This window comes from Carassius auratus, chromosome 47 (genome assembly GCF_003368295.1).
Source record: "Carassius auratus strain Wakin chromosome 47, ASM336829v1, whole genome shotgun sequence".
Classification (NCBI taxonomy): domain Eukaryota; kingdom Metazoa; phylum Chordata; class Actinopteri; order Cypriniformes; family Cyprinidae; genus Carassius; species Carassius auratus.
In genome coordinates, this window is record NC_039289.1 from 4,778,623 (window position 1) to 4,797,354 (window position 18,732).

Here is an 18,732-nt window from a genome sequence, read left to right on the forward strand (position 1 = left end):
TGTTAGCGAACAACTACAGCATTTATTTGTGTTTATTTGTTTTTACTTTTTTCCCTTATGCAAAGACAAGGACACACATAAAAAATTAAATAAAAGAATGCCTGAGAGTTAAAAGATGAAAGAACCATATTTACTACAACATAGAGGCTCCTTTTGCACAGTAACACCAATAAATTGCCGTAAAATTACCGGAAGTAAACTGATGTTCCATCTTTGCAGTAAAGCACCATTCACACATCAGTATCAAAATACCAAAATGTGTCAAACGTTCACATTTATTTAGCTGCTTTTGGCCCATCGTATTAGATGACTTTATACATTTCTTTGACTTCCGTAAACAACGCGGAGTAAATGCACCATCCGCGTTAGAATGAACTTACAGGTACTTTCTAAAAGGTCATATTCACACATGATCTCTTACAGACTATATGTGTGAAAGGGGCTATAGAAAAATACTAGGGGCCACAAGCAATCAAAAGGCAGCTAGATCTTTAATGGCAGAGCGGCGTCAGGAAGTGGCCCAAGAGTGCACCGTCATTTACCAGCCCTGAGTGGATTTAATATTGTTGAACTGGAAATGAATTGGCCCCGTTTTCATAAATGAGAGCACTCAAGCATGAAGAAGGGAGGGGGTCATATCTGAGGTGCACAGAGGCAGGAGGAGGGGACGGCGTTTTAAATGGAGTTTGAAATGGCAGGTTTACCCGTGGAGTGGAGGACAGGCTCTGCACGATGAAGACCACGGGACTGGACGCCGCTTTGATAGCCTGTACTGCCTCCTCATGGCTGGCATTCTGCAAGTCCACTCCACAAACCTATTTAATACAAAGGACGGAGGAAAAAAAAGAAAGAGAGGACATGAGGAGGAGAAAGAGATAAGAGGGGATTTAAAAGGGACTTGCAGGATTTTCTTGTTTATTTTGCAAAAAAAAAAAACTATGCGCACATCATAAAAAGATAATTTACACATTGTTATAGGTGTAACGTATAGTAGCAAGAGTAGTGGGAAATCAAGTAAAGCCATTTTTAGTGCAAGAAAACCTTTCTAGGCAGATTCGGGGATAAATAAAAGCAACAAAACACAGAATATGACCCCTTTAAAATGGTAAGGAAGCAGAAAAGACCAGAACAATGTAATGTCAACAGATGAAGCGGCTATATTAAGAGCAAATGCGCCTGAAGGTGTCTGTGTGTGGCTCTCAGACCTGTAAAATCTTGTCTCCTGTTTTAAGGGCACCCGTGCGTCCAGCTGGGCTCTCTGGCAGCACCTGTTTGATGAAAATGCCCTTCAGTTCCTCTCCGTTCTTCAGCCTCTTTATAACGGTGCGGCCGCCCACTATACTGATACCCAGAGACTCCTGCGGCTCTGGCCACACCTCCACTCTAGGAAAAAAAGACATTTTATTAAAATACATAGATACAATAATAAAAAAAATAATTGTTATTTATTATTTATTGTAACTTTAAAATATTACAGGATATATATATACACATACACACACACACACACACACCTAGATAGACATAGTATAATATAATATGATATAATTTAATATATTATAATTATTAAAAAGTGCATCCAGAAATGTCGGTTTCGGCACAGAATTTTCATTTTGGTGCATCCCTATATAATATAATATCATATAATAATATAAAAAAAAGAAGAGCAGAGGCTTATTTGATTTATTATCATGGATACAAAAACATCAAATCAGCACATCACTTCCTGTCCTTATCACAATAAACTGAGCTACATTAGCAGACATTGAGAAAAAAAAAAAAAAAAAAAAAATTATATATATATATATATATATATATATATATATATATATATATATATATATATATATATATATATATATATATATATATATATATACACTGATAGTGAGAGAGTGGGAGTGAGAGTGTGTGAGTGAGAGAGTGAGTGAGTGAGAGAGTAAGTGAGAGTGAGTGTGAGTGAGAGTTTGTGAGTGAGTGAGTGAGAGTGAGAGAGTGAGAGTGAGTGAGTGAAAGAGTGAGTGAGGGAGTGAGTGAGTGAGAGAGTGAGTAAAAATCTCCATGGAAATCTCCTGATTGACAGAAACTCTTCAGTGTTTTTACCTGCGTGGGGGACCCCAGTGACTGAACGCAGGTGTCTCCTCACCTTCTCCCTCCTCTCTTTCAGGCAGATCACTGCAGACAATAAATTTACTGTACAGTCATAATAAAAAGCATCATTCCTAAACTTACCATCAAATTCTAAAACATCAATGATTCTTAATGATGCAGAGTTTGCTACCTGTGGCCTTCTCTCATTGAACCGGCAGCCCCCTGTTTTCTTCTCTTCCTGCTGCAAGAGGAAGTGCGCTGTGCAGTTCTGCAGAGAGAAATCGAGCGCACAAATCCCTCAAAGATGTATTACAGTCCCAGACTCAGTCTTAGTCACATATGCTAGATTGAAGCAGGTTCATGCAGAATAAACAGCGATTCTGACTTAATCACACTCACATTAACCATCTCAGATCTGCGTTCACAAAAGCAAGTGAAATTATTTCTTAAATATTTCACTTGATTAAACAGCATGAACAAACAAATTCCACTGTAATATCAGGGAAGAATAAAGTATGATTAATAATTTATAAAGAGGAGCGGAGGAAAGCCATCCAACAGCTTATAAACTTACTTGATTTAAAATTTCTGATACAAAAACATTAAATCAATCAGCATTACTTCCTGTCCCTATTAAAATCATTACATAAACAGAGCTAGAACATACAACTAGAAATGCTTTGAGCTTAACAAATTGCAGAGAAAGTGCTCTAGAAAACAAATAATAATACAACATTATAATATAATTATTATATTATAGAAAATACATTATTATATTGCTATTTTATAAAGAGTTTATTATTATTATTTATTGTTAGATTTATGTTATTTAATTATATTTATTTAGAACATTTATAGTTTATTCATAATTTAATAATAGTGCAAATATTTTCCCTTTCTGAAGATCAATATTGTGCAGTGAAAAAATTATTAATGTGTTAATTATTTCCAAAAACATGTATGTGCATAAACCAAAAAGCAGTCTCTCTCACACACATCTAATCTCTAATTTATGATTACCTGCTTAGTTTGAATCTTATTTTTACATCTTTAAAATTCTAGTTTATCAACGGCCCTTGTTAATATTTAAGCACCACATCTGTCCAGCAGGTGGAGTTATCATTCCATTAGAAAACATAATCACAGTAATTAAAATTCCACACAGGGCACCTGATGAAAACAAGGACCAAAAATTCATAATCGCATAATAAGTCATAATCGCGTTGTGATTTTAAAATGTTGTCCCCTAAACCAAACTAAACCAATGACAACATGGCAATTTGTTGATAAACAGAAGTAAGCTGAGTGACGGATAGAGACGAGTGTGTGTGTGTGTGTGTGTGTGTGTTTATTACAGATGGAGACTCACTCTGTGTCTGTGTCGGTCAAGGTAAGCTCTGAGTCTGCCTCGCTGTCTGCTGCCTCGATCCATGTGGCAGACTGACCTGAGAACAGATGTATAATAAATGTCAAACTGCAATAATCTACAGTATATTAAGACTGAAATAAGCCTTGCTTCGAAGACAAATACTCACTAAGGGGAATTTGCGGGAGCTGCAGCTGAATCTTCTCAAAGCTTGTGCAAAGCTCATCGTCCACCTCTGGAAACTAAACAACACAAGAATTCAACACACCCCAAAATAAAAAGAAATTATACCTTGAATATTCTTAATATAAAATTCTCACTGTGACAACTTAAAATTCTCATTAATTTAACGCATTCGTTTTTGTGTGTGGTATCATTTGTTGTAATGGATTTCATTTCAATGTATGGGAATAAAAAATATTTAAATGTAAAACCTGTTCTTGTGCATCCGGTTGATTGTTGAACTGGTAGGGGCTGGATGGTGTTGGCTCTTCCCAGGAGCGAGTCTTAACACTCAAGTATGAAGGCAGACTGTCGCCCTTGACCTTGGAGCTCCCTTGGTCCTTCATGGTGTCCATCTCCTGCTCTTCATCATCCTCATCTACAGCCATCTCTCGCTCCAGGACGGGCAGGACGCCAATGGTGGTGAGGGGAGAGGTGTAGCGGGGCTCAGCGTCCAGGATAAGCTCTGGCTCCTCATCCAGGTCGTCAGATAAGACCGAGCCATTTCCAAAGTCCTATCCACAACAAAAATGATGTTAAATTTCTAGTCTGTTACTCACTCAAAGAAAAAGTCAGAAGAGTTAGTAAAGTAGTATAAATCCACCACTTTAATATGGAAAAGAGCAGCTTGAACATTCTGCTAAACATCTATTTCAGTGTTCCACAGATAAAAAGTCAGAATTTGACCAATAAAATCGAATTTGGATTTCTAGGACAAATATTTCTTATATTGGTAATAGTAAATATACAAATTTTTGGGGAATTTGACCCTGCAACCTTCTGACGACCAATCCAAAATTTTGAACCACAGAGCTATATTAACCAAATACAAGCTAAAACGTCCATATTTATATGAACAATGCTAAAAAAAAATGAAATTTTTAGTCAAAGCAAGGCCTAAGAGCTGTGCTAAACTCTAACCTGTTAAATGTTCATATTTATATAATTCATGCTCAAAAATGGTATCTTTAGTTTTTTTTCATAGAAAGCTAGTCCAAGAGTTAAACTAAACTCAGTCTAAGACTATGTATTACTTTGAGGAGATAATTTTTGGTTGAAAAATCCCTTTAATAGCACTATGATAGTAATCTCTTGAGGGATTTGAACCCACAAACCTCTGGATAAAAAAACTAAATCTTGAACTACATGGCTACATCTAACAAATACAAGCAAAAATTCTTTCATAAGCACTAAGAAAAGTGCTGTATTCAATTCAGTCCAAACCTGCCCAACTTTGTTTCATTTTTTTGAGTCGACCCCACCCCCGAAACTCCTGATAGTGAAACCCTATGCTACTTTATACCCCTTTTTAACATTCCTCCCCCCTAAATTATCCGCTAACAGAAACGTCTGATGTTGGAGTGGGCGTGGAGGGTAGAGACATCTCACCTCTCATCTGTCTGCTGCATACAAAGCAGCTCTTTCTATCCCTGCAACAGGGTGCCGGAGCTTGTCCTCCTCTCCCTCTTCCACACACATACAGATCATAAGAGCTGAAAGCGCACTTTTCCCCTACGATGCTCCAACAAGCCGACTCAGCGCCTTTCTCACTCACCCTTGCAGGGAGCAGAACCAATTTGTCATGAAAAATGTGTCGAGTCTAAAATCCTAATGGCGCAATTAGTCTCGTTTTGAGTAGATTTACGGCAGCACTTGACTCGGCCGCCTCAATTACATCTTTGCTAAAATTCAAGGATAATATGGTACATTTCAAAGGCCCATAGAGGGGTCATGCATCAGCTCTAAAAAGATTTCTCTCATGAGGCTCGCTCATTTGTTCCTCTTTTTCCTCACTCATCTTCTTTTGCTCAAGCTCTTTTTCTTTCTCGCTTGGGATCTCTTTGTTAATAACTACTAATGTAGTTGGGGTTTCTTTGCTACATATTGATGTACATAAGTGTCTTTTCAGATGATGGACCAGGGGTCTTCAACTTTTTCTCATGACAACAAAACACTTACTAACTTCTGCTTTTGTTACAGTTCATGTTTTATTTTTACATTATATTTTAAATAATTTTTAAATCAAAACAGAGTTTTAGAGTTTATATGTATAAAAAACTGTGGGATGTTTTATAAGGTATACTGTATATGTGAATATAAGATTATAGTATTTATGTAATGTGTGTGTATATATATATATATATATATATATATATATATATATATATATATATATATATATATATATATATATATACATATATATATATATATACACACATATATATATATATATATATATATATATATATATATATATATATATATATATATATATATATATATATATATATATATATATATATATATATATATATATATATATACACATATATACATATATATACACACACACACTATGGTTCAAAAGGTTTGGATCTGTAAAATGTGTAATTTTTTGAAAGGAGTTTCTTATGTTCACCAAGGCTGCATTTATTTGCTTGAAAATACTGTAAAAACAGTAATATTGAGAAATATCACTATTTTAAAGAAGCATTTTTTATTATTATTAATTTATTCTAAAATTATTCCAGTGATGCAAAGCCTAATTTTTAGTATCATTGCTCCGGTCTTCAAAGTCACATGATCCTTCAGAAATCATTCTAATATGCTGATTTTCTGCTCAAGAAACATTTCTTATTATCAATGCTGAAAGCAGTTACAGTGTAAAATTTCGTGGAAACCATGATCATTTTTTTTTAATTAATAGAAATCACAAAATAACAGCATTCATTTAAAACAGAAGTCTTTTGCAAATGTCATTTTTTGTTCAATTTTTTGCTAAAAATAAGTATTAACTGCTTTCAAAAAAGTGAACTAAAAGAGTATTCTGAATACCTCTTGCATAGATGGAGTGACGGAATGCTTTGCTGTTGTTTGCTCATCAGCGCCCTCTACAGCCCAAGAGGACTGCTGCCCACTACCTTTGACCTCTGCCTGTGTAGTTCAGACACAAAACAATGCAAAATAAACTCAGCGACTAAACGGACATATCATATATAACACTGTGCCAATAGCAGGATGAACCAAACATTTAACTACAAAAAGCCAAACATGCTTTTATAATGCTTACCTAACAGTGTAACAGTAACCTAATTCACATTCATGGTAAACATCTGATTTACATAGCACAAAAATTGAATGAAAAATTGTGAGATAAAGTTTAAAATAAGATATAGCCATATTGTGAGATATAAAATCACTCTTTTAAACACTATAAAGCTCCACAAGCCAAAGTAATACTTTGAAGAAATACCCACCAATCTTAAATATTTACTCAAATAAACACTTCCAGCTCTGAATGTTAACAGAATGAGGCCATAATTACATAGTGGCTCTTACCACCAGTGGTTTCCTGATTCCAAGGTAGACTCTCCCAGGCGGAGCAGATTTGAGGACCTCTACCGCCTGGGCCAGAGAGCATGTTTCCAGATGAGTGTCATTGACGAAAACCAGCTGGTCACCCGGGAGGAGCCCCCCGTGAATGTCCGCCACCCCTCCAGGCACCAGAGAGCGAATGACAATCACAGAGCGTGCAACATCCAGAGGGTCCTGCAGAGGGCAATGCAGACCAACGCAAACACACAAACAGAAAAACAGAGGGGAAAAAGAAACATGAGAACAAAGTGAGGAGCGATGGTGACCCTGATTTAACCTATACATCACAGTCACATCAAAAAGCAGATCAAGAAGACTGCCTTTTGAAGTTTCACTTATGTTTAAATTGTAATACAAACATTTAATTAAAACAGCACCTGTGTAAGCAGAGCATAAAAATTTGCAAACAAGCAAATGGGTCATTCCTGTTATTCGGCACCTTGTGAATGCTACTTAGAGAAAACCTCACACATATGTACTTCACAACAGGAATGACTTGGCTAGCTTTGCATTGAAATGCACTTCCAAAAGAGTGGAAGGCCAAATGAGGCCAACTCCAACATCCCAAGCGCTATGGTATCAATCACATCTCTGGGGAGCTCTGCCATAAAACCGCAATTCAACCGATTTGATGTCTCCAACAATATATTTCATGACCCATATGGGCGGCTTTTATGTGGCGAATGACAATATAAAAGTGATTAACAAGTAGTTATTTCAGAGTAAAAACTGAAGCGGGAGCACAGTCATTAGTAATCTCATCTATCTGCCCATGAACATTTACAATCCAACCATGTCAAAAGACCTGACAAATGGACGATCCTTGCATTTTTTGAGATTTCTGACATGAATCTCTTCTACTGTAATGTTAAAAAAGAAAAGTGTGTTGTTTTTTAATCATTTCAGTATCTGGAGTTGTTTTTTGGACAAGACCACAAAAGACATGTCAAGGTTCAGACCATAATGACCACTCAAAAAAAAGGAGATAATATATTATTGACAAGGATTTTTGACAGCAGAGGACCCTGAGTGAAACTGCGGACCGCAGATCGGGAAACTTCACCCAGATCAACCATTAAAAGTGGGTTAGCAAACCCGGTAATTACTGCCCCCTGATTACCCAGTGAGCCACTGCTGCACGGGAAGCAGACGAGAAGAGAAATGCAATTTCAGAGCGAGATGAACTGAGGCCTGTAGAAGGGGAAGAAAGAGGAGAAAAAAAAGACAGGAAAAAGTTGGAGAGAGGATTTGAAGTTCCACTCCAGCTGGCGCTTTAGGAGGACACAGGCTGCATTGTCCGGCTGCCGGGTTCCAGCCAAGCGTGCTTTGCTTTCCAAGCCCTGCTCTCATCCCACATGGCCAGTGATGTCAGTAGAGCAGCTATGAAAAAACAGGCAAGGGGAACAGGCAAGCACAAGGGGCCCCTAATACGACAATGTGTCACCTGCTAGGGAATAAAGATACCGATCAGTAAGGATGTTCACACAAGAGATGGAAAGAAAGTGAGCTAGGTTGCGCCATTTCTTATTCATGTTTTTATCTGAGTGCACATATGATTAAGATGGCATATAGTACATGGCTCATTTGGGGAGCAGCGGTCTCCCATGTTACAGGTGTGAATAACTTTTTTAGATCCAAAGAAAATGACAATCCCAGAAGTCCCTAGCGGGTGGTGAAGATTACAGTTTCCACACAACCACTGACAGCATAAAATAATCAAAACTGGATTAAATTAGTTTGGGTCAATGCAAACGAACATGCCACAATATTTTACCGCGGACTACATAACCTTAAGGTGATGATACACAGGGCAACTTTTAGAGCAATGTTGTTTGCCAATGATTCAGTCAACGGGCAACCAGGTGAGACATAGGGCTTACGACCGATCTAAAGTATCTAGATAGAAATGTTTTGCCCATTCTCAATGGGAAACTGCTCAAGCAGAAACTGTTGGCTAGCTAACAGATGGGTATGAGCATTGGCGGCCGGATTGGATATCCCATATTTCTTGCTGGGCTAAGGTTGGCTACTGTCTCCTCCGAGTGCCAAGCATTCCCTTGGCTGGCCCTGCTTGTCAAACGGGTTGAAATTCTTCAGCGTGGTGTCAGGCCGACAGTAAATCGGCTGTTTCACAGGAATCAATAGCAGGCCAAGTCATCTGTTTTGCTCCTGCGCTCTGCATCACCTTCAATCTTGCTGAACAGAATACCAGGAACTCCAGGACATCTGCCTTTTGCTTTCTTTTCTGTTTCAATCCATCTTTTGGTTGTTCTCACTGTAGTTGCTTTGAGATGAGAACTTCGATTGAGATAACGATTATTAATTGGCATCTATGGTTCCATGAAGAACATTAAACCTCCATTGAATCTTTTCATTGCACAAAAATTATTGATAGTGGAAAAAGGTCCTTAAATTTACTAAAAGTTCACATTAAGAAAAGTAATGGTTCTTAAGAACTGTTCACTGACTAACCATTACGCCACATCTGTCCAAATGTTGCCATTCTAGTTTAGTAAAATATCATGACATTCAGAAGTAAAATAAATGGACGGCAGAATGTTACCCACTTTGTTCACTTTGACAGTTATTCACCACTTTCTTGCTACTAGCTATGACGCCAATATTGCCAAGTGCGTTGACAAGTCTTAAAGCAAGCCAAGTCAAAGTGTTGGGAATCACAAAGTGGAGAAACAATGCATAAGCTGTTTTTTTGTTTTGTTTTAAAACTTATAGCTGTGGGCAGCTGTTCGGCATTACACAGTGCAGTCATGACAATGGTAGTAAATCCAGACACCTCTTTCTTTGGATCTGCTACAAGCTGGAACCTAATATTGGAAGACACCATTGCGAAATGACAACACAATGTTAGAACAATTGTTCACGGCTGAAAAGTGCAATGCATTTCATTCTTTAACATATTCAAATTAAGGGTGGTGTCCTATAGTCGAATTGGTAACTTATTTCCCTGCGACAGTAATAAAATAGCCCTTGGTCAGTTTCTGCAGCTTCAGGCCACAGAATAAATAAACAACAATAAATAAATAATAACACGCTGGGATGATTTATGACTCTCCTTTAAAACATTCACTGGATGAGACTAAATGCTGTATTGATGTGCAGGTTAGGCGCTTTGAACCATTGAAATGATTCAAAAATGCATTCTCTCAGATCTCTTCTCTATTGACAGCATGAATTATTGGAGCCATACATTCACTACTGAAGTTTCAAACTAATTTGTTTTGCCCACCAAAGGTTTACAGCCCACCTGCAAAAGGCCTTTCATGTAAATGTATATGATTCCGTGGAAAACGGCATTTGTAAACGCAAGAACCTTCGGAGAACGTTGCGGTTCAAATTCTTCCTGTTCTTTAAGTTTATTATTTTTGTGAAGGGAGTCATTTCACTTTTTGAGTCTGGTGTAGGGCCGACATCCTACCCAAACAGAAAGTTACGCTAAGCCATGTTCCCTTTGGGCAGCTTACATCTATCCTACACCCTTCGCGGGAGATCTGCTCAGTCATATTTCAGTTGCACCGTGACTTCATGTGCACACTTCAAATGTTAGCGAAAACTCGTAGTAATGACTTTTAAATGGCCATGAGAGTACAATCCTACTCAAAACAAAACCACCACAACCCGACCCTTCAGATCAGTTGTTTGGCTTTAAGAATACCTTCATTAATCTCCATTACCAGGATTGCTAGTACTACCAAGCGGTCCTTCTCATATTGCTATGTAGCTCTTCTTACTTCAAGATTTCTTACTTGTAAGAGCAAAAACCTGAGGCGTGACTCCAAATGATTTCACCGTCGCCACGTCACTCAGTCACACGGTCAGGGGTGTCATTAGGGAAGAAAAACTCCCTGGTTTCCAGCTGTCAGTGTGAGCGTGGGCTACCATCAATCTAGCTGCAGTTACAAGGTCTGCTTGCATTAGAGGTAATACTAGTGGTTGAGATGTGAAGAAGAGAAGGAGGGTGGTAAGAAGGAGGGAGAGATTGAAGGTTCTGGAAGGCTTCGAGCGTGTCTGCAGGTCTCGAGGTTGCCTCCTCTGCCTTATCAGCTCAGGCCTCTTACTGGAGAGAGTGGCAAAATCAATTTCCCCCTTGCAGACTGGAGAGGTCCTAGCCCATCCGCCGCGGGAAACAAAAGAAGTCAAGAAGAAAGGTTGAGAGATTCCTCCTCCATTAGAAGAGCATGGAAGACCGTACCCATCATTGCATAGTTTGAGTTGCTCACTTTCGTCTTTCTGGCAATTCCTTACAGCTCATACATTTATGGACATTTTAACACTTCTTTCACTTCAAACGCCTACACCCCCTCCTCTGAATCAATTCCCACCCATCATGCATCAGGCCCTCGGGTTGAAAAGCGTTAGTTTCGGTGTAGATAAGCCAACAGACAGGGCTAGGTGGAGGGGGCTCAGCTGGAGCCGAGCAAAGATGGTGAGTTCGACCGAGAGGAAGCTACACAGGTCAATATGGTTTCCAATAAACCCCAGGGTGCACCAGCAACTGCTCCAGAAGATCTGCAAAGTAAGCTTTAGTGCTTCAGCCTCTTCACGACAATGATCTATGATCCAAGTTGCAAGGCTGGGAGTTTTTTGTCTGCTTGCCTTGGTGGGGATGAGATGATCTCAAATTCAGTGTTGATGCAGTATTGATGCAATTCGTTCGTACTTGTTCATGTTGCAAAAACAAACTATAATCTCATAATAACAAGAGAAAAAGAAGGACTTTGAGTCGGCAAAACATTTTTTATCATCGCATTGAGCCTATAGACTCTCTCCCGAGTTTCCTCATCCCTGCTCTATCTTCATTTCTTCATTTATTAGAGGAAGAATTTAAAGGATCACTGCTCAGGTTACTGCCATTAAGCAGCAAATGTAATTCAGTCCATGTCGCCGTGGCCCACCATCACTTAAAGCTGCCTCTGACGAGGAAAGAAGCATATCTTACCATTAAAATATGATCTCTGTTCAGTTTCGCCACGATGCAGTGGCCATTTATTATAGTCCTGATGAAGTTGCGAAAGCATAGGCATGCTTTTCTCCTGCCAATACTGTTTCCCTGCATGAAATCAATTGGAAGCCATTGCTGGATAATATAAAACACGAGGCGTCCCACAGGACCAGAGAAGTGCAGGTCTGCGGGAGAGGTTCTGCATTCTAAGTGGCCTCATTACATGATCACTTCTGATTCAGGATCAACGTGCAGTTATGTACTAACCCTGATTAGAGGGCTAATGAAGGAAGGAGGAAAGCAGCTTTTCGTTCTAAGTGAGTAGAGCAAAGGGTTTGATGGCTGGCGCAGGGCCAGATAAACAGCGGCGGCCCTAGTCAGAAAGGTTTCACTGCTTTCTTTTGTTCAGTGTCCAATGACTTGTGACATCAACGCACGTTTCCTGTGATCACTCCTGTGATTAATAGAGTCTGGTCTCCTTTTCCTCCACTTAAAGGATAGTTCATAGAAAATCGTGAAGTTACTTTTTCAAATAGCTAACTAAATGGTGAATGAGAGTTTCTCTGTTTGTGATCTCATTTTATGTGCCAAATATATTTATTTGTATAAATTAATTGTATTTGTAATTGAAAATGACATAATATTATTTTCAAAAACTGACATTGTTACCTTTATTTGTTAGAATATGTATAACTCAGAATTTTAACCAATTTCTTTTTAACCAAAGTTCATTGATTTATCAGTGAAATAATCGATGATCAATCGTTCTAATAATCGTTAGATTAATCGATTATCAAAATAATTGCAATAATTGCAATAGCCCTATTCTGTTCTAAATTGCAGATGAATAAAAATTCCGTTATTACTTAAACCTAAACTTAACATACACGTTCACAATAATGGAATATTTTTAGAATGTAAAAGACCATGAAGACGTCATCATAATACTTGTAGGGCCCTATTTTAACGATCTGAAACGCAAGTGTCAAAGCGCGAAGCGCAAGTAAGTTTGTGGGCGGGTCTCGGCGCTGTTGCTATTTTCCCGGCGGGATAAATGGCTCTTGCGCCCGGCGCAAATCTAAAATGGGTTGGTCTGAAGTAGCTTCATTATTCATAGGTGTGGTTTGGGCGTAACGTGAAATAAACCAATCAGAGCGTCATCCAACATTCCCTTTAAAAGCAGGTGCGCAAGTTCCATTATGGATTGCTATTATTATGACGTATTTACCAGGCGCACGCCAGGAGCGGTTCACAGCCGAGGAGACTGATGTTCTTGTAAGAGCAGTGAAAGACAGAGAAGTTGTGTTGTATGGGGATGGGAGAAACCCACTCAAAATAGCGTTGGTTAAACAGGCGTGGGAGGAAATAGCCACAATTGTTTCATCGATTTTTTTTCCTGGTTCTTGACGGACAAACAAATTTGTCAGATGTCCTTATATACATATATGACCTCAAACAGGTCTGATCCTTAATTACTACAATTAGCCTGAATAATTTGTAAGCTAGATTTATGCACATCTAGATTTATGACTATTTTTTCACATTTCCGTGGCACACCACAATGATTTCCGTCATCTCATGTGTTAATATTTTTTTAGTGTAACAATTTATGATTTGCAAAAATAACTGTTGCATCTGTGTAGATTACATGAGCAAAGTGTGTGCGCGTTGTGCACGCTATACATTATGGTCAAGCATGCGCCCTTAAAATAGCATAATGAACAACGCGCAATGCGCCACTGACTTTAGACTAGGTTTTTTCTGGTCAGTGGCGCAATTGTTTAATGGAACAGCAAAATAGCACCAGGGATTGTTTGCGCCGGAAAACGCCTCCTTTTTTGCGCTGAACCGCACAGGGAGCGCAAGTTCATTTACTAGTTTAGCGACGTGCTTCTGTGGAGGGAAAAGCGCGCTTTGCGCGGGTGCAAAATAGGAATGACACATGCGTCGGTGTACAAAGTCAATTGCGCTGGGTGCAAGATAGGGCCCGTATAGTTAATTGTGACTGGACCTCTTGTCGTTTTATCTGTTTGCATACTGAACTTTGATTGGTTTTGTTTTTACTACATATTTTTTATTCATTTTTAGCTGGTTTTATGGTGCAAGGTGACTGTGTCAATTCTTCCATGGAGATGACAACACTCAAAACTTCTTGTAAACACTTCCTGAAATGTAAATTGAACTTAAGTTTTTTCTCAGAGTTACCCCCCCCCCAAAAAAAACAAACAAACAAACAAACAAAAAAAAAACAGAAATTAGTTGATTCCCCACCTGATAGTCTAGTATGCTGAAGCCAAGACCTCGCTCTCCTTTCTCTAGTTCTAGCACCTGCACATTTGGAGACCACAGAGCTAGTTCACTTTCATCTTCTTCATCATCATCATCCTCATCCATCTGCTCTCTCTCAGGGTCACCTGGCTCTAGGGGCTCTTCTTTATCGTGAACTCTTTGCTCCACTGCTGATGCCTGACAGGCAGGAAAAGAAAAGCACAAATCATGACCAGTTAGTAGTGGTTCTCAATTGGTGGGTTGTGACCCCAAAATGGGTTGCAGGTCTGTTCTGTTGGGGTCAATTAATCAATCAATAGCTCAAGTTTGTGCATTGTTACAATTTTTTCATATAGTAATTTAGCTTTCTGAGATAAATAAAATACATTTTAATAAATCTAATGGATAATAATTATTTTAATTGTATTTTGTTTGTAATTACTTTGTTTTATTTAAAAAATATATATATTTTCTTTTAACTTTGTATAATAAAAAAATGTTGGTGCCACATGTAAAAATCTAGATCCTGAAGCAAAACCAGTAGAGAACCGCTGAGCTATAATCCAGGTATAAAGTTTAATTAGAGGAGGGGTCTCCAAACTTGGTCCTGGAGGGCCGGTCGTCCTGCAGGTTCAGGTAAACAAACTTTGCTGGACACCGGCCCTCCAAAACGGAGTTTGGAGAGCCCTGCATTAGAAGGTATGGACAAACCTGAAACTCTTCCCTCATGCTGTCACGTAGATTTGTATCTTTGGCAAACATGGAGAGGTTATTCTCAATCTGTAAAATTATTACAAAATGAGCAGGTATACATTATTTTGCAGTTTTATTTCGAATGTATTGGCCAATGCAGAGTAACTTGCCAAAGGCAATTTTGATTTGCATTTGGCAGATGTTGCGAGTTAATTTTGGATTCTCTGTGTGGAGTTATTTGTTACCTGCTCCTGTAGGCTGGCTGAGGGGCTGGATGAGTGCCACTCTTCAGATTCAGGGTGGTATTCGCTGCCTTCTTCCGCGAAGCGTCTGCAGCAAACCAAAGTAAAGGGAGGAGGAACCTCTCTGAGGAATGCAAGAGCCTCTCGTCTGGACTTCCCATACAACTGCACGCCATTCACCTGCAAATACAACACACATTTTATTTGGACAAACTTTACTCTCAAGCGTACTGAAAATATTTGTCAAGGATGTTACAGATCATATTAACATCCTATGTGGAGCTTATTAGGTTGGTGACTATATTACACTCCGTCTTTGTGGCACTCACTGGCCATCTTTGATTGCTATTTCATGAAGTGGGAAAGCCTGAAGCTGCTATGTCAAATCGGGCGGCACTGTGCCATCTGCCCAAACCGGGGGAAGCCATAGTCTCCACACATCCTTTCCCTTACACACACACACACAAACATACCATCGCTGTCCCACAGAACATCTAAAGCATCTAGCAAGGCCAAGAGGAGTACATTAAGATATTTAAGTTACACTGCAATATGGGATTTTCATAAATGATTCTTCAGAGACTCAACATATACATTGTCCATAGGACGTAGCCTTGAGGTACACCACATCTCTCTATAAGCCACTTCTCCTGCAGCCCTGCAAACCTCCCCCGGTTTAGCCATCCAGGCTCCTGCCAACAGCAACAGGTTGAAGGCACAGCGGCCCTCAGCCACCTGACCAGGTGGGAGGGGGAAGTTTAGAGGGAAGGGGCCGGAAGCAAGGCCAGTGGGGAGGTTAGGGCAGGGGACAGTCATGCAGATGGCCTCGGTCAGACTCTGGAGCCCTCCTGCCAGAACATCCATGAGCCAGCAGCAGCAACAGCAGCCGCAAGCCTTCCTGGAGGCTTGGTGCTGGCAGGACGCAAAGGTCAGTGTTATTAAAGCATCCGAGAAGAGGCTCACCAAAGCAAGCCAAGAGCAAAGATGTAGGCTGGCCAAACCCTGGGAGCCCATGTAACCATAATGTCAAAGAGTGAGGGAGCAAGAAAGACACACGTCGGCAGTGTAGATGCTATTTAAAGCACTTTAAAATGACTTTACCTCCAGAAGTTCATCCTCTAGTCGAAGCAGTCCATGTTTTGCTACTGGACCCTCAGGAGCCACTGTGGAAATGTAGTGGTGTCCATCAAAAGAGTCTAGTTCCACGCCCAAGCGCATTGTGTGTATTGGGAGAAGCTGTAGAAACATAATTTTTATGGTTTGACTCACTCAGTGTGATCACTACTGAGCGTGGCTGGGTGAGATTTAATTATATATCTTGATATTTAAGTGTTTGCTCTAGAAGGGTTTCTTGCAAGTGCTAAAACACAGTAAAATCTTAATTCTACATGGTTTTTCACTAAACGAACCCAAGGATAAAATATTTTTTCTTTATATGCACCAATATTACAGTATATATATATATATATAAAAAAACATTTGAAAAGATCAAAGATTTTTGGGAACTTCAATATACCTTTTTGTGTGATATTTCAAACAAATTGTTCAGTGTTTTTAATCGATTCATTGTATAAAAAAATAAATAAAAAATAAATAAATAAATAAAAAACCGAAATTAATTAACTTGTGAGGAGCTAAAAACCATCTTGATATCTTAATGCTGTCATACTTGCAAGTCGTGAGACAAAGAAGAATAACACGTGTCCAACTCGCTACCATCTGTACTATATATAATGAATATTTGATAGATTGCCATGCCCTACTATAGAGATGAATGAACGGTTGAATGAACCATGAATCGTACGGTTTCCACGTTACCTTGGAGTACTTCTGCAGCTCAATATCATCATCTATGACAGGGTCAAGCTGTACAACCTGTAAAAATAAAAATGTCAACACACTTCCTTTTTGGTAAATAAAACCAAATAACAGTGTGTCAGCACATGAACTCAAATCCAACAGGAGTCAACTGACGCAATTTATAGCCAAATTAAGCTGGTCGATCGAACATCTCTTATCACAGCATGTGTAAGTGCAGGCGGTTCTTGCTGATGTGCAGTTTGCTTCATGTTTAATTGAAAGCCGCACTTAGCATCTGTTAACATTACTTCCCCTACATTTTGCTTACCATAACATCGTAATGTGGACCAAGAGCCTGTTCCCATTTAACACGAAGCTCCATCTCCGTCAGCGGGGCTGGCTCTTGCACTACAACACACACACAATAATGAGAGCAGTGTTTAAAGTCAATTACCGCCATTTGGATGCCCAAATGGAAACATATGACATTAATGTCAGGTGCCGCATACTAGCATGGGATTGATGTCAATCTGACGGATGAATATAATCAGAGGGCTGAGAGTGCGCTGAGGGCAAAAGTTGAGAGAGGAGTCAGTAGTGATAGTGCAGAAAAAGACAACGGGACGCCTGGGAACAGTATCGGCTGGAAGCCCAAAGGACAATGGAGGCAAATAAATGGGTGGAACTGCTTTTATGGGCACTTGTGACCCCTAACTATGATATGGGGTGGGAATAGCAGGGGGTTTCAGAGAAGTTCTGTAACTTAAAAAATAAATTTAACAGACATTTGTAAGGAATCATGTACAATTTGGTCTCCTGTTACTACAAACAATAGAGACACATTAAATATGTTGATACAAATAAGCTTACATGAGTACTTATTTACAAAACATAAAATTTCAGAATACTACCTTAAAAGGTAATGTAGTCATATAATATCATATAAAATGAATGAAAAACAAGCTTGTTTTACAGACCACTTTTACAAAAAGCGGACTTTTTCAAGAGTTTCAGGCCCTGTTGTGGACTGTATGCTAAAGCACGTTATGGTAAAAAGTAAAGTCAGTGAGTGAGTGAGAGTGAGGGATGCAGACCTGATTAAATTAGCATTTCTAACGCCTCACTCACAACACCATTCATCACAAATGTTTGACTATATTAATACAGCAATGCATCGCTTCTACACATGGGACGTCAAACCCCAGCCAACATCTGCAGCCCAGGTGCGGCGCAATGGAAAATATGGAGAACAGGGGAAATGTTGATCACGGCAATGGCTTGTTATGTTTATGTATCAGGAAAAACTCTGCTGACACTGAGAACAAATGTCCACCCCCCATCCAAACGTCACTCAACATTTAAAAGAGGGCGTCACATGGGAGAAGTTACAAAAGACCCACAAAAGTTGAGTAAATGAGGTTTTACATAGTACTTCCTGTGGTTTTTAACTGCTTTAGGCATTTCTGGAACAACTGCGGACTATAATTATACCAGCGTGGACCGATTGTCACCGCTTCTTTGTGACAGAGCGCTCTCGCTGTCAACTTTTGCAATGATTTTAATAGGTCGAAACCGCCGGTGTGACAGAACTTGGAAAAAGTGCAGAAAACCCGGCAGCAACTAGTCCTTGTTGTCCACATTTTTGTACCATTAGGGCTGAAACACATCTGTTTTCAGAGACTTTCAACATTACATGACACAAAAGAAGCCAT

The 18,732-nt window shown here is 39.2% G+C and overlaps 1 protein-coding gene across 6 annotated transcripts in view; it reads right to left on the reverse strand.

Moving 5' to 3' along the window:
• The window catches only part of patj (PATJ crumbs cell polarity complex component), a 95,299-nt gene that overhangs the window by 59,893 nt on the left and 16,674 nt on the right, over positions 1 to 18,732 (reverse strand). For all 6 annotated transcript variants that reach the window (XM_026235830.1, XM_026235829.1, XM_026235828.1 and 3 more), the window contains exons 14-28: positions 17,349 to 17,428; positions 17,039 to 17,095; positions 16,322 to 16,456; positions 15,224 to 15,400; positions 14,997 to 15,065; positions 14,289 to 14,483; positions 7,022 to 7,231; positions 6,518 to 6,616; positions 3,892 to 4,194; positions 3,627 to 3,699; positions 3,461 to 3,536; positions 2,282 to 2,359; positions 2,104 to 2,175; positions 1,206 to 1,383; positions 705 to 815 (exon numbers count right to left, since the gene is read on the reverse strand). In XM_026235830.1, the coding sequence (XP_026091615.1) occupies positions 705 to 815; positions 1,206 to 1,383; positions 2,104 to 2,175; positions 2,282 to 2,359; positions 3,461 to 3,536; positions 3,627 to 3,699; positions 3,892 to 4,194; positions 6,518 to 6,616; positions 7,022 to 7,231; positions 14,289 to 14,483; positions 14,997 to 15,065; positions 15,224 to 15,400; positions 16,322 to 16,456; positions 17,039 to 17,095; positions 17,349 to 17,428 (1,913 nt within the window). The remainder of the gene's footprint in view (positions 1 to 704; positions 816 to 1,205; positions 1,384 to 2,103; positions 2,176 to 2,281; positions 2,360 to 3,460; positions 3,537 to 3,626; positions 3,700 to 3,891; positions 4,195 to 6,517; positions 6,617 to 7,021; positions 7,232 to 14,288; positions 14,484 to 14,996; positions 15,066 to 15,223; positions 15,401 to 16,321; positions 16,457 to 17,038; positions 17,096 to 17,348; positions 17,429 to 18,732) is intronic.